Here is a 13,949-nt window from a genome sequence, read left to right as displayed (position 1 = left end):
ATCTGAGGTTATTGATATTTCTCCCGGCAATCTTGATTCCAGCTTGTGCTTCTTCCAGCCCAGCGTTTCTCATGATGTACTCTGCATAGAAGTTAAATAAGCAGGGTGACAATATACAGCCTTGACATACTCCTTTTCCTATTTGGAACCAGTCTGTTGTTCCCTGTCCAGTTCTAACTGTTGCTTTCTGACCTGCATATAGGTTTCTCAAGAGGCAGGTCAGGTGGTCTGGTATTCCCATCTCTTTCAGAATTTTCCACAGTTTATTGTGATCCACACAGTCAAAGGCTTTGGCATAGTCAATAAAGCAGAAATAGATGTTTTCTGGAACTCTCTTGCCTTTTTGATGATCCAGCAGATGTTGGCAATTTCATCTCTGTTTCCTCTGCCTTTTCTAAAACCAGCTTGAACATCTGGAAGTTCACGGTTCACGTATGGAAACATGCATTTTTCAGGTTTCACAGAACGAGGTCTGTGGTCTCATTCCAAGGGCACACACTCAGATGCTTTTCTGTTTCAGGATACCCTTCCTGCCATCAGTGGCCCCTATGAATATCCACAGGGGGCTGCAGTCTCTGGCACCTCTCTTCTTTTGAGTTCTTTAGGGACAGACTGTTGGCAGTGCCTCTTTGGATTTTTCACGCTATGCAAGAAGTCTACTGACTGTCATGGGGTTCACCTTTTCAGGAGACCAGTCAGAGAAGGCTAAGGGCATGTCCACTTACTGTTATTGTTGGGAAGATTTTTCTGTTTTTTTTTTTTTGTGAGAGGGAAATTTTCTGGCTTATTTTTGACATCTTGTTTTAGTTCTTATGCAAGAAATCTTTATTCTTTACAACAGACCTTCCTACGAGGAAGAGCTTCTCTAGAATCTGATTTCTCTAGAATCGGATTGGGGTTTTAAACTCAAATGTTTGTAGAGGCTTAGTGGATAACGGAAAAGCTGACTATATGTATGCTTTCTAATTTGTTTTACTCTGTCCACTTGGTTTATCTTTGTCTCCCTAATTCTGGTTGAGATATAGGCACGAAGAAACTTCTCTCCTATAGGGAAATGAGAAATGCTGGTGTGATGACAAATAGCACTGAGTGTACATCCTCAGCATCCGGAAGCAGTAGGGAGTGGTGGGGACTGCAGTGAACTAGAAGGGCCATCCCACCTCTCACGGGGCCCTAGTGCTGTCATAGATTTTGATTTACCAGGATGAGCTGAGTTTTTATATGAAAATTTCCTGTTGTTAAACTTGGGCTCAATTTAAAATATCTGTTGTTCAGTTGCTCAGTGATGTCCGACTCTTTGCAACCCCATGGACTGCAGCATGCCCGGTTTCCCTGTCTTTCACCATCTCCTGAAGCTTGCTCAAATTCATGTCTATTGAGTCGGTGATCCCATTCAACCATCTCGTCCTCTGTTGCCCCCTTCTCCTCCTTTCTCTCTTCCCCAGCATCAGGGTCTGTGTGGTTCAACTGAAATGAATTTGGGGGGACAGATTGGTTTGCGGGTAAGCAATCTGAACCCTCTCATACATGTTGGGACAGATGGGCCTATGGGGTGGGCTCCTGGGTCATCTCTCTATATAGGTTGGTCTGGTAGGGGGTCCTAGTGGAGCTGTGTGGAGGGGGCTGCTTATGTTCATCCTTGCATGTGGATATGAAGGAATAGAAGATACATAGCATAAAAAAGCAAGTTATAGAAATATATGTACAGTTTTATTCCATTTATGTAATTTCTTTTTAAAATGATGTGTGTGTATATTTTTAAATGCATGAGAATTTCATAAAGGCAAAAACCAAAAAGAACGCATAAGAAACTGGCAAAGGTGTTGCCTCTGAGATTGACACTGACACTGAATTCGAGGCAAGAAAGGGGTCTCCTGTTTTCTAGTTTAGTCTTGGCTGTGACTCGGAACACAGTTGACCCTCTGTATCCAAGAATGCAGAACCCGCAGATAAGGAGGGCTGACCATACTATGCCCTTTTATACAAGGGACATGATCTTCTGTGGATTTTGGTATTGCGGAGGGTCCAACCCCTGACACATGCCAAGGGACCACTGTATTTTTGTAAGGTAAAATGAAAAGAGTTTTGGGGAAGTATAATTGCTATATAACAAGTGTAAAACTTCAGTGCTGAGAGTACAAGGAGGGAAGAAGGCAGAGTGGTCTGGAGTGATCAGGAAGGATCACTGGGAAGAGAAGGGGCCTTGAAGGTCGGGCAGAACTCATTGAGGAGGAAGACTGGAGCCAAAGCCCAGCAGTGGGCAAAATGGGGTGACCTGGGGACTGGTGAATCGTCCTAAATGTGGTCGGAGCCGAGGGTCTAGGGAAGTAGAGAAGGCTTCAGCAGATGATGAGCCATGGAGAGGGTGTGTACCAGGAGGTAATAGAATGAGAGCCGTGTTCTAGCATGATCCATCTGGCAGCAAGGATGAGGGGGTTTGGAGGCAGGACTCCAGGTGGGAGCTGCTCATGTGGCCTCGTCCAGCTCCCAGTTAGCTGTCACTGATCCTTGCCTGCGTGTTGCCTGGTGAGTGAGCAAGGGTTATGTCTATATACCTGGTGGTTAAGCTCTCAGGAGGGTGGGCTTTGGAGGTTGGCCAGCCTCTGCTGGTGCTCGAAGTGGTCCTTGTGCCTCTGCTGACAGTGTGTCTCCCCAGACATTTTGGAGATTCTGTGACGCAACTGGCCGTAGACTGAAGTGTAACCACTAAGAACAAGCCCATACTTTGGAGTCAGGCGATGTGGGCTTGAAATCTGACTTTGTCATTTACTGGCTATATGACCTTGGGGTTGGCACTTGACCTCATTGGGCCTCAATATTCACTTTTGGAAAATGGGGATAAAATGATTCACCTTTTAGAGTTGTTATACCCAGCAGATTGACACTTGGCAGTTAGGTGTGCTTTGCTGTACTTTACGTTGTGGTACTCACTCTGATCTGTAGTTATAAATATTTATATTATTTACGGTTAATATCATCATTGTATCTATTTATGACCACATCAGTTTATTCTTTAGAACTGTGAGCTCCTGTGCAGTGGGGATAATTATGTTCTACTCACTGTCTTATCCTGAAACACTCACCGCTGAACACATGCTGCTGCTGCTAAGTTGCTTCAGTCGTGTCCGACTCTGTGCGACCCCGTAGACGGCAGCCCACCAGCTTCCCCCGTCCCTGGGATTCTCCAGGCAAGAGCACTGGAGTGGGTTGCCATTTCCTTCTCCAATGCATGAATGTGAAAGTGAAGTCGCTCAGTCGTGTCCGACTCTGCTGAACACATAGTAGGGCTAAATAAATGTTGGATGGATGGAGTTTGTGTTTTTAATCCTACTCCAGCTTTAATAAGCAGTTGACTTGCGATCAGTTAGGATATATTGGTAGTTGAGAGCATGTCTCCTTTGTGATTAAAACAAGATTTGTCAGTTCAAATGTCCTTGTTAGGATAATGTGTCAAGATGGCTTGTGAGTCCTTCATTCTTCCATTCTGCGGTGGCAGATCTGTTTTGTGGAGCTTGACGTTTATAAAATTTGGGAGGTCTTGTTTAAGAATACATACAGTTGTAGAAAGCATGTACACATGTTGGTAGGCCACTATCTAAGGCCTGGGAAGGAGCTGGTGAAAGTGAGGGGCCCTGATGCTCGAGATTCCTTAGTTTCACAGTGATTTATCTCTGCATTTAAAGATTTATAGAATACTCCCTACAGGCAGTGGTGGGAGTTATGAAGGATATAGAAATTTTTAAAAGGGAAAACATGATTCTAATGGATACCATTTTTAGTAAAACTGTTATCCCAAGTAGACTTGGAACAAAACTCCTTGCATTTTTCTTCGACCAGCAAATATTTATTGAGCACCTACTATGTGCCAGGCACCATGTAGGCATTGGAACATAGCTGTGAAGACAGAAGTCTTGCCCTGTGGAGCTCATATTTCAACTGCATCATAACTTGTGACCTACCTAGAGGCAGTGGAGAGCCACAGTGTTGCTCTCAGGCCATGGGGATAGAGGCACCTTGATGCCTTAGTTTGCCTGTCCCTTCTCCTCTCCAAGCCTGCTCTGGGAGTGAGAGGAACATGGTTATGCAGAAGACCATAGCCATCCCAAGCAGTGATGAAAGAATCACAGATTGCTACCACCAGGAGTGAGTGTGATGGTTGGTAACTGCTCAGGTTCTTCCCGACCGTGACCGTGAGAGAGAGTGATGAAGGATCCCTCATTTCTCCACCAAAGGCTCTCTGCTTCGGGGCTGATTTCAGCCCCAGTGTGGCAGAGCAGAACTGAGTGAGCAATTCATTCTGACCCCAGGGCTCACAAGTGGAGGTGTTTCTTATGTCCTCTTACCAGAGCGGCAGCCAACCCTATGGTTTCAAAGAACAGAACCTGGGCCTGGAGACACAGAGTGCCTGCCTCATTGTTTACCCCAGCTAGTGCTCTGCTTGGCCACAGTGGGGCGGTGACTCACAGCTGGAACTGTGTTCCTGCATCGCAGCCAAATTGCAGATTGTGTGTGTGTGGAGGGTGGGGATGGGGGGTGGGTAGGGAGGAGAATGAATGAGTAGGAGCCAGTGGCTGCTGGATTTGTAACACCTTGGGAGGCAGCTGCCCCAGAACCAAAATTGAAATAGAGCGGGCGGGCTGTGAAGCTCTCTCCCAGTCTGACTTGAACTGGGAACACTGGGAAAACACAGCATGGAGTCCCAGCAGAGAGCAAGCGTGTCTGCTGCCTTTCCCATGGAGAACGACAGCCCAAGAGCAGGTTAGTTCTGTACTGGTTTCTAGGAGTCACTTTACCGTGATGTATTCTGATTTATGAAAGTCAAGTCATGAGTGAGAGAAAGGGAGTTTTCGATGGAGTGGTTGGGAGCACCTGCAGTTAAAAAAAAAAATCCAGTTTAATTGGGAATAAACAGGACAAAAGTATCATTAACTACACCTCCGTGCTGTCATTACGAAAGATATTCTGTTGGCAAGTGAGACTGGGGAGGACAGCTGCTCTGCCTCCTTCCTTTGTGTTTTCAGTTATGTGCAGTGTTGTTACATTTCAGTCTGGCTCCGGCAGTAGTCTGAGATGAGCCTCAGCCTCTTAAGATGTTACAGCTGGAGGATCTCTAAAACGTCACCTGGTCTAGCCTTCTCGTTTTATACTTGAGAAGTCTGACTTATTGAAGAGCATTAAGTAGAAACATAAAACTGGATGTTTTTTAAGGTAGAAAATGTTTCTGTGCAGTTTTGAAACTTGTGTAGAAAGGTGTCCCTGGCTCAGACAGCCTGCTGGGGAGGCTGTTTGTCTTAGGCTGCGCTTTCTGAGCCATGACGGCTTCCCTGGTGGCTCAGACAGTAAAGAATTTGCCTGCAATATAGCAGACCCTGGTTCGATCCCTGGGTCAGGAAGATCTCCCTGGAGAGGGGAATGGCAACCCACTCCGGTATTCTTACCTGGAGAGTTCCATGGACAGAGTAGCTTGGTGGGCTACAGTCTGTGGGGTTGCAAAGAGTCAGACATGACTGAGCAACTAACAAGTTCACTTTTTTCTGAGCCATAGGGCTCCAACCAGTGAGGGATAGAAGTGTGGCTCAAGGAATGTGCTTATTGATCTTAAACTACTTGGCTTGGCGAGCGAGTTTAAGTTTGAACAGGAGGCTGAGTGTTTTGCCTTAACTCAAAGGGAAAAAAATGTGTTCTTTAGCCAGGCTAATAATACTGAAGCTTGTAACATAGAAAAAGACAAAACAACTCTGTTAGAGTGGAGATTTAGAGCTAGCAAAAGAAAAATATAACAGGAACTGAAGGTTGAGTGTCTGGGACAGGCACATTATCAGTGCTCTTTTTAACAGTCTCGCAGAATTGGAGTTGGCTCCTCTTTTTACAGATAAAGAAACCAACACACTCGGAAAGGTCTTTAACTCCTTCAAGGTTGTGCACCTCCAGTATGTGGCAGAGCTGGGGTTTGAACTCCAGCATGTATGACTCTGAATAACCTGGGGTTCCTGCTTCGGAGGCCTCAGGTGGCTTCTCCAGGTGGAGGGTCTAACCCCGTCATTGGACAGATGAGGAAACTAAAACCCAGCAAGACTGTATGTTTGCTCAGGGGCATAAAACTAGTTGGTAGTAACAGAACTGGTCTCCCCACTCTCATTACATTGCCAACTTCCTTTAAAAAAATTAGGAGAGGGAGGCAATCTGGGTTTGATTTCCTCATTCAGTCAGGAGTTGGGCTTTAGTCTTTTCATGGTTATTGAAGTCCTGTTGAGCCGCAATTAAAACTTCCTATTAAACCAGCAGTCCTAAGTATTGGAGCCCCATGTGGGGGCTCGGGGAGAAGAGAGGCTTGCAGTGTGGGTTACTGGGCCAGAAGAGGTAATTTATGAAATGAATTGGCCACCAAATGCATCTGAAAACACTTGGAGAGCCTAATGAAATACAGAACTTTTCAAATTTTGCCAGAAGACTTCAGTCTGTTAAATTCAGTATTTGGGAAGGAGACACCTCCCTCTTGCAAGATTTGAGAGCTTTCAGTTCACTCCATTAATTTTGTGACTCCCTTGAGCCCAGCTCTGTCTGCGCTAGGCTTAGCCCCCTTTGGCACTTTTAGGTGAGGAGAGCGGGTCCTGACTACCCCTCAGGGTGTTGGGTCTGAGGGTTGGCTGAATTTCATGCCTCTGCCTAGCTGGGGTCAAGCATGGACATCGTGGGGATGGGGAAGGCCCTTCCTTGGTCTGCACCACGCTCCCCAGGGCTAGTGGACTCTCCCAGCCTGGGTGTAGTATCTTCATCAGGGTCTGGGGGCCCTGGCCTCCCCCACTCTCTCTGGGGCATGTGTGATACGTTGGGCTGCTGAAATCAGAAAGTGAGATGGGTTCTGCACAGCCTCTTCCTGAAGGTGGTATGAGTTTGTGTTCAGGCTGGTGAGATAAAAGAGTTCAAGTGCCTGCTCCATGGCATTGCTGTTCTGTGCTGTGGGAGACACATTAGAAATCAGTGAAGAACTGCTCCCAGCCCTGCGGTTAACTTAGGATCTTACTGGAGCTAGGGGGGAGGGGGAGGAGGGCAAACACAGATGAAATAGTAGAAAGCAATGTGAGAGTGTATAATCATCACCAAATTGCAGGTTTCACACCAAATAATCTCCCAGTTCACAAAAAGGAGATACAGGTGATGTTTGTATTGTCCTCCTCTGTGTTTTTAATCACCTAGTAATTGCCTCCGGGGTGTTTGCACTCCGTGCTTTGATTCTCTCTGCTGAGTGTGCTTCCTTCTCCTTTGCAGGGGTGGTAGAGGGGGTTGCAGGGGAGGGTTAATTTCTCCAAATTATATTGTAACACAGTTGGGAGAGAGCCAAGGATGAAGTGATTTTAGCATGCTGGTCTCTGATGCATCCTTCCTCAGGTAGTAAGAGCAGAAGCCACTACCTTCGGATGGCTTATGACCCTTCAGGTTCTTGTCGTTTTGTGACCCGAGTCCAAACTTCTATGGGGTTAGCTAGCCTATTTGGAGGCATCACCTCACTTTAAAGTAGGAGTCTCCTTAGTCATTATTTCCATTCATTCATTCAGCACATAACAGAGCCGGACTCTGTTACGGGCTGATAATAGCAGTAAAAAGACAGGCAAGGTCCTTACTCTCCTGGAATACACCATTAGTCAGGGATACTGATGATCATCAGTAAGAAAAATAACAGTTAGTAATAATTAAAATAGGATGATGTGATATGACTGGGAGCTACTACTTCAGTGGGTGGTTGGGAAGGGCTCTGGGATGATAATTCTGCTGAATGGCAAGGAACCAGATAAGTACAGGGGAAAGAGCATGCAGTACAAAGGTTGTTAAGTAGGAAAGAGCTTGGTGTTCAGGGAGCAGAAAGGAGATGAGTGTGGCTGGAGCAGAGTAGGGAAGAAGGAGAGTGGTGTAGGAAAAGGATGGGGCTAGGCAGGGGCCAGATCACCTGGGATCTTGGAAGCCAAGGTAAGGAGCTTAGATTTTAACTCTATGGGTGATGTGGAGCTGTTGTACGGTTTAAAGGGGAAGTGTGTGTTATCTGATATTTTAAAAGATCCATCAGGCTTTTGGTGAGGACGATGGATGGTATAGAGGCCAGAGTGGAAGCAGGAAGAGCAGTTAGGTGGCTGCTGTGATGACTAGGGTGTGGCTGTAGACATGGAAGGAAGTGTATGGATTCGGAGTATGTTTCTTAGATGGAGGCAGCAGGACTTGCTAATATATGACATTTGGAGGTTAAGGTAAGAGTGGAGGATGACTCCTAGGTTGTTGAATAGTGATGCTTTTAATGGACAAAGGGAAACCTGGAGGGAAGATTATTGGGTTTGGTGGGAGTGAGGCGAGGAGACTCATTCTGGTTTTGCCCTATTCCAATTTAGATGCCTGTTAGTTACCGCCATTGTCAAGACACAGCCAGGTTCAATGGACATCAATTGAGTACCTTCTGTATGCCAGGCATTGTGTGATGCCCTTTCATATATCCTCACAACAACCTTTCCCTGTGTGTAAATGGAAGAACTGAGGCTCAGAGACCTGAGGTGGCTTGTTCTGGTTTACACCCAGATCTTCTGCCCCAGGACTCTGGACTGATGTGGTGCCCAGGGTGGATATTGAAGGAGGTTGGTTAGTACTGTGTTGATGGCACTCACTTGGAGAGAGGATGGGGACTATCTGCTGGCTTGTCAAGGCCTGCTTCCCGTGTTTCTGGAAGAAGGGCCTGTCAGAGTCATGCTGGTGTGCAGAGAGCTGCTTGACATTTTCAAAACAGAGCAAGCTTCAAAGACCGCATCAGTAACCTCCTAAGCCCCCCGTAGGGAATGCCACATGAATAGCAGTGACACTATGTACTAAATGAGCAATCCTGTAAAAGTGTTAAGTAAAAGAGAACAAAAGTTGCCTGAGAAGTGTTGAGGGAGTGTAGAGATGCCATCGGGACTCTTGGCCGCTGTCTTTACCCTGCAGCCCAGATGGGAGCTGAAGGCAGGGAGGCAGTTTCTTAACGTTTTTGGAGTTTGGATTATCAATTCGGGGACCTAACTAGGAGCACTATTTTGTGACCTGGCACCTTGGTTTCCTGGAGACACTGGGATTTAGAACAAAGATAGTAAGGGATTAACAAGCCTGGAGGCAGTGCTGACCGTGGCTTGAGGTCTGCAGGGTGACCCTTTTACAGTAATCTGGGAGCTGTGTTGAGGAGCCAGAAGGTCCAGAGTGGGAGCTGCTGCTGAGCATACCGATGAGAAGAGAGCCTTGACAGAGTCCTTCTGTGAGCTCTGAGGCCGGATACTTTCCTTACATTTTAAGCTGTTTCTTCTCTTTACAGCAGGGGCCAGATAAGAGCTGGTGCTGACAGAGCAAATCTGCCGCACTCTCAGCATACCAATACCACCACTGGCAGAAAAGTAGATTTATCAGGCTAGTCCGACCCCCGCTCTTGGGCACCATTCACATAAACTCCCTGAACTTCTCCCCATGCCGAAAAGGACAGCCGTGCTAAATTGGAACCTTTATGTTTAACCAGCCAGAGTCGCTGTTCACATTATAGTCAAAATCTGTATGAATGGAAGATTTAACTTTGCAAAAACATTGCAAGCTGTAGAACTCATTTGCCTTTTACTCGCCCTGTGTGTGGTGGGCTCTTCCTTCTACTGAGCTCAAATCAGCCTGCAGTTCCCCCTGGTCCTCACTCTGTTCTCTCATCACGTCTCCTGCCTTGGCTGTCAGACTGCTTTAGGGCCTAGCCCGAGTCCTTCCAGCCCAGGGCTTGTGAAGACCTGCTTGTTTACGTGGATGGTTACCTATGGCCCGCCTGTACGGGGATTGTCCTTCCCTGCCACCTTCCACCCGGGCTCCCTGGTCCTCTCGCAGGCAACACTGGCTGCTATTCCACCTGGACGACTGTTCCTGGGAGGAAGAGTGGGATCTGAGAATAAAGGCTAGGCTATGTTCTGTCTCACTTGCTGAGTAACTTTCTGAAGAGCAACAGAAGCCCTTGTATGGAGAGAAGAGAGTTTCTGGGCTCCATTGAAACCAGCCACGTGGCTCCTGGCCGGGCCATCTCCATCACTGCCGGGGAGCAAGGTGGCAATTCAGGTTTAAGAACAGGTATTTCAGGGGATTTGTCTGTGCCTGCTAACTGTGTCTTAAGACAAGGTGATAGGACATGAGATTCGTCATGGGTTTATAGAAAATAAAAAATCATGAAACAGAGCAAGCTTGGAGTTTTGGCTGAGGGGTCAAGGACAGCAGGTGAAGCCCGAGGACCCTGTGGTCTCCAAATGGGTGTGGGGATCCAGTGTTCAGTAGGTAACCTCCATTTCATGAGGGTGAGCCTGGAGTGGTATAAAGACATCAGAAGGGTGGTAGTTGCAGGAACACAGGAGTTGACTGTTGAGGGCACGTCATTTACCGTTTCTGGGCCTTTCCTTACCTGTGGTTTGCTCTGATGAAACACAGCCTGCCCTGCTGGGTGTTCAGGCAGATTAAATGAAATAGTCCAAGGACCTAACTCTTCTTTGCTCAAAAAGTGCTGAACCAGAAGCTCTGCCATAAGCAAGCTGGGCAGGTTTAATCAGAAATCATCAAATTTTAAGACCTCAGTATTCAGGAGGCAGTACTTTGATTCATTTCTTTTCTCAAATGTATTGAATCCTCTTTTTTTTTTTTTAATTTAGTGATCCAGTAACATCCCATAACCCAGATCTTCATTTCCTTATGCGTAATATAGAAATAAAAATATCTGTGCTGTCTACCTCAGTGGGTACTTGGGAAAGTCAAATACTATGACGAATGTCACCACACTTAAAACTCCATGTAAGTGCAGGAAATGGTGCTGATGGTGCAGTGGTTGATAATTATTTTTGGCAAAAAGGGCAGCATCCGTATTAGGGAAGAAAGGCTGGGGAGCTGCCTCTAAGGTCTGATCAAATGACAGCTATATTTTTGTCCACTTTAAAAAACTATCTTTCTTCTTATGTTAGAATGTGAAAATCTTCACAGTGCCCGCACCTTCCAGCTCAGAATTCGTTTACCCGAGTCTGGGCCTATTTAAATTGGTACACGTTGAGCGTGGGGAGCCTAGCTAGGAGTTGGTATTCGAGTTGTACAATGTTTATGAAGTCTTTGCTGAATGCTGCTCCAGGCACAGAGAAGTTTTGCTCTTTGCCTCCTTCTGCCAGAAATTCACCAGGCTGACCTTGTGATAGGACCAAAGGCTGATTCGGGGTGCCTTTGGGGTGCCTGAGTGCCACACAGGTGTTGTCATTCAGAAGCTTGGCCCCGGGCTGAGGGGAAGGAAGGAGGTGGGGAGGGAGAGGGAATAGCAGTAGATGCTGTTTCACATGCTTTGTTTCTAGGGGCTTCTGATCATGCCTAGGAGGCTGCCAGCCCCGTGGACTTCTGAGGGAAGGGGACAGCAGGTTATTATGCAAAGAGCATCAAATTTAGATATAGAAGACCTGGATTCATGTCCCAGTCTTATTGCTTATTGACGAAGTTATCTTGAGCAAGTCACTTAACTTCTCTGAGCCATTTCCTCATTCATAAAGCAGGAGTTGATGGTACTAATAGCTAAGTTATGTAAGAAAAGACTTTTTTAGAGGTAATAGTGGATAGGAATTATTTTTATTCCCATTATGAGCAGAACGGTGTTTTTTCTCTAGAAAGAAATGAGGCAGGTTTAAGTTAGAGTTTGTGTTTTCAAATTCCATGGTGTTTTTCAGATGTCTTGTGTTTAGGGACTTCTTTAGGGTGAATGGAGATGACTAAAAGAAACTGGTATAAATCAAGCCTAGCCCATGAATGCAATACAAAGATTTCTGAAATAGATGTCAAGGGGGCTTGCTTCTCACCCTTATTTAGATGCTCATGCCTTAACTCTGCTTTTTTGGGGAAGAACAGCTTGCTGCCAGCCAGATGAGGTCATGGGATTCCGAGGGCTTTGCCTGGAACCAGGAGCTGAGAATTTGGAGGCTGGTGGTGGTTGGGACGGTTGAGAGGGTGCCAGGGGTAGTGTTCGGTCACAGGGCCAGGGAGCAGCCTGGCCTGATGGCTCTGCCTGCTTCACATCTGGCTCATTAGGATTCCGGCTGCTCAGACCTCAGTGCCAGCCTTACCCAGACACCGCAGCGCAGGATGCCCTGGTGGCCCCAGGCAAAGTAAGACAGACTTGGGCTTGGAGATTTTTTTCTTTTTCCTCTTTTAACCTTTATGCTATGCTCATTTAAACCTACTAATGTCTGGGGTGAGTCAGGGCTCAATTTGGAGATGGGACTGATATCTTAACACTATCGAACTAAGATGATATATTGACTCTGACAGTAAAAGCATTTTAACTGTCTATATTAGGAGCCTTAAAAAAATGACCATGCCCTTTGTTTAGCAATTTTATTTCTGGGACTTTAACCCAAGGAAATAATTTGAATTGCAGATAAAGCCCACATATGCAAAGATATATTGACTATAATAATGGGGAGTGGGATAGGGGAAGCACCTAAAATGTCCAGCATTAGAAGAATGTAAATCTTTCTAGAATGTAAGCATCACGGTGTAAGGACTTTTTTGTTCAGTTTGTATCTCTAGGACCTAAAACAGCACCTGGCACATAGATGGCCAGTAAACATTTTTTGAACAATTATATGAAAAAAAATTTTACACTTACAAAAGACTATTATTCACCTAATTCAAATGAAGACATCTTAATTACATAGGAAATTTTCTGTGTTAATTGGATGTGAAGAAAGCAGGATACAGATTTCTAAATACAGTGAAATCACATTAAAAAGAATAAAATGATTTAAAGGTAAAAAGAAAAGCTGGGAAAGAGAATCCAGATGTATATGTCTGGGTAGTGAGATCACAGGTGACTTTTTGTCTTTCCATAGTTTCTAAAATTTCTAAAATAACTATGATTTTGCAGTTGAGAAAAACATTTTAACATAAATCATATTCTTTAAAGGAAAAAAGAGGAGGTTAGATTAGTTTATTCATGGAGCAGAACAGCAGCCTCTAAAGCCAACTCCCCCTTCCTTTCAAAGAAGCAGGCAGCCTTTATGAATACACAAAACACCTACACACTCTGGTTGTGTCTGTCAACTCGGCGTGGAAGCTGATCCCTCCTCACATCAAAAGGGTGATAGAAACTGCACAGTGTTGAAACTGTACAGGTCATGTTGCAGAGACATGCCCATACATTTATATCCCATCACTGAAGTGAAGACATTCTGTAGTAGGGAGAAGAATTTTAAGAAGATAGATTTTTCTGGGTGGGTGTTAATTCTTAGAATTCTTGCCCTGCTTCGTGGGTTTCGGAAGCTGTTGAAAGTGCCGTCTGCTTTCCTTCATTCTTGTTCTCAGCTCGTGCCATCTTAAAGTAACTTTTCACTGATCGAGTCAGTTTGTAGGAGTAAGCACTTCATGGACTGTCTCTCTAAGATCCAGTGTTGTCTTGGGGGCAAGACTTGCCTAGAATTGAAACCCCTGTATGTCTTTAGTGGACTTTGGCACCTGAGCTGAAGGTTTTTGGTTTTTAAATGCAGCTGGGTTCTGACAGAGTGTCTCTCCAAGTCAAGGGCGGCAGGCTCACCCTGGGAGGAGTCTGCGATGAGCAGGGGTCTTCAGACGTCAGTGACCTGTTGTGTCTGTGAGCCTTTCCACTCACATGACTTCTCATTCATTATCTCTCTCTCTCTCTTTTTAGCCATAACCAGCAGACCACAGCCTTCAGGCATCCTGTGAGTGGGCAGTTTTCTCCAGAAAATAGTGAATTTATTCTTCAAGAAGAAGAGTAAGTACATTCGTGTATTCTTTTTTAGGCACAGCTTGGGAACTTAAAGGCATTTGCTCAAAACAAAGCTTGTTGGGCTCTTTTCTCTCTCAGACATAGGGGCTTGGAGTGGATTGTTTGCTTCAAGGTGAAACTCAAGAATTTTGTTTTTCAGTCTCTAGACTTC

General features: G+C 45.6%; 1 protein-coding gene across 8 annotated transcripts in view; it reads left to right on the top strand.

The window, feature by feature from the left end:
• The window catches only part of PLEKHA7 (pleckstrin homology domain containing A7), a 221,220-nt gene that overhangs the window by 121,083 nt on the left and 86,188 nt on the right, over nucleotides 1-13,949 (top strand). For 4 of the 8 annotated variants that reach the window (XM_018059604.1, XM_018059601.1, XM_018059600.1 and 1 more), the window contains one exon: nucleotides 13,697-13,783. In XM_018059604.1, the coding sequence (XP_017915093.1) occupies nucleotides 13,697-13,783 (87 nt within the window). Of the gene's footprint in view, nucleotides 1-4,591; nucleotides 4,759-7,796; nucleotides 7,966-12,117; nucleotides 12,156-13,382; nucleotides 13,403-13,696; nucleotides 13,784-13,949 lie in introns of those variants that run through there. The other 4 variants (XM_018059605.1, XM_018059606.1, XM_018059603.1 and 1 more) reach the window with 4 other exon arrangements.

Source organism: Capra hircus, chromosome 15 (assembly GCF_001704415.2).
Source record: "Capra hircus breed San Clemente chromosome 15, ASM170441v1, whole genome shotgun sequence".
Lineage (NCBI taxonomy): Eukaryota > Metazoa > Chordata > Mammalia > Artiodactyla > Bovidae > Capra > Capra hircus.
The sequence above is the reverse complement of the archived record's forward strand: the minus strand, read 5'-3'. Positions and strand labels throughout refer to the sequence as shown.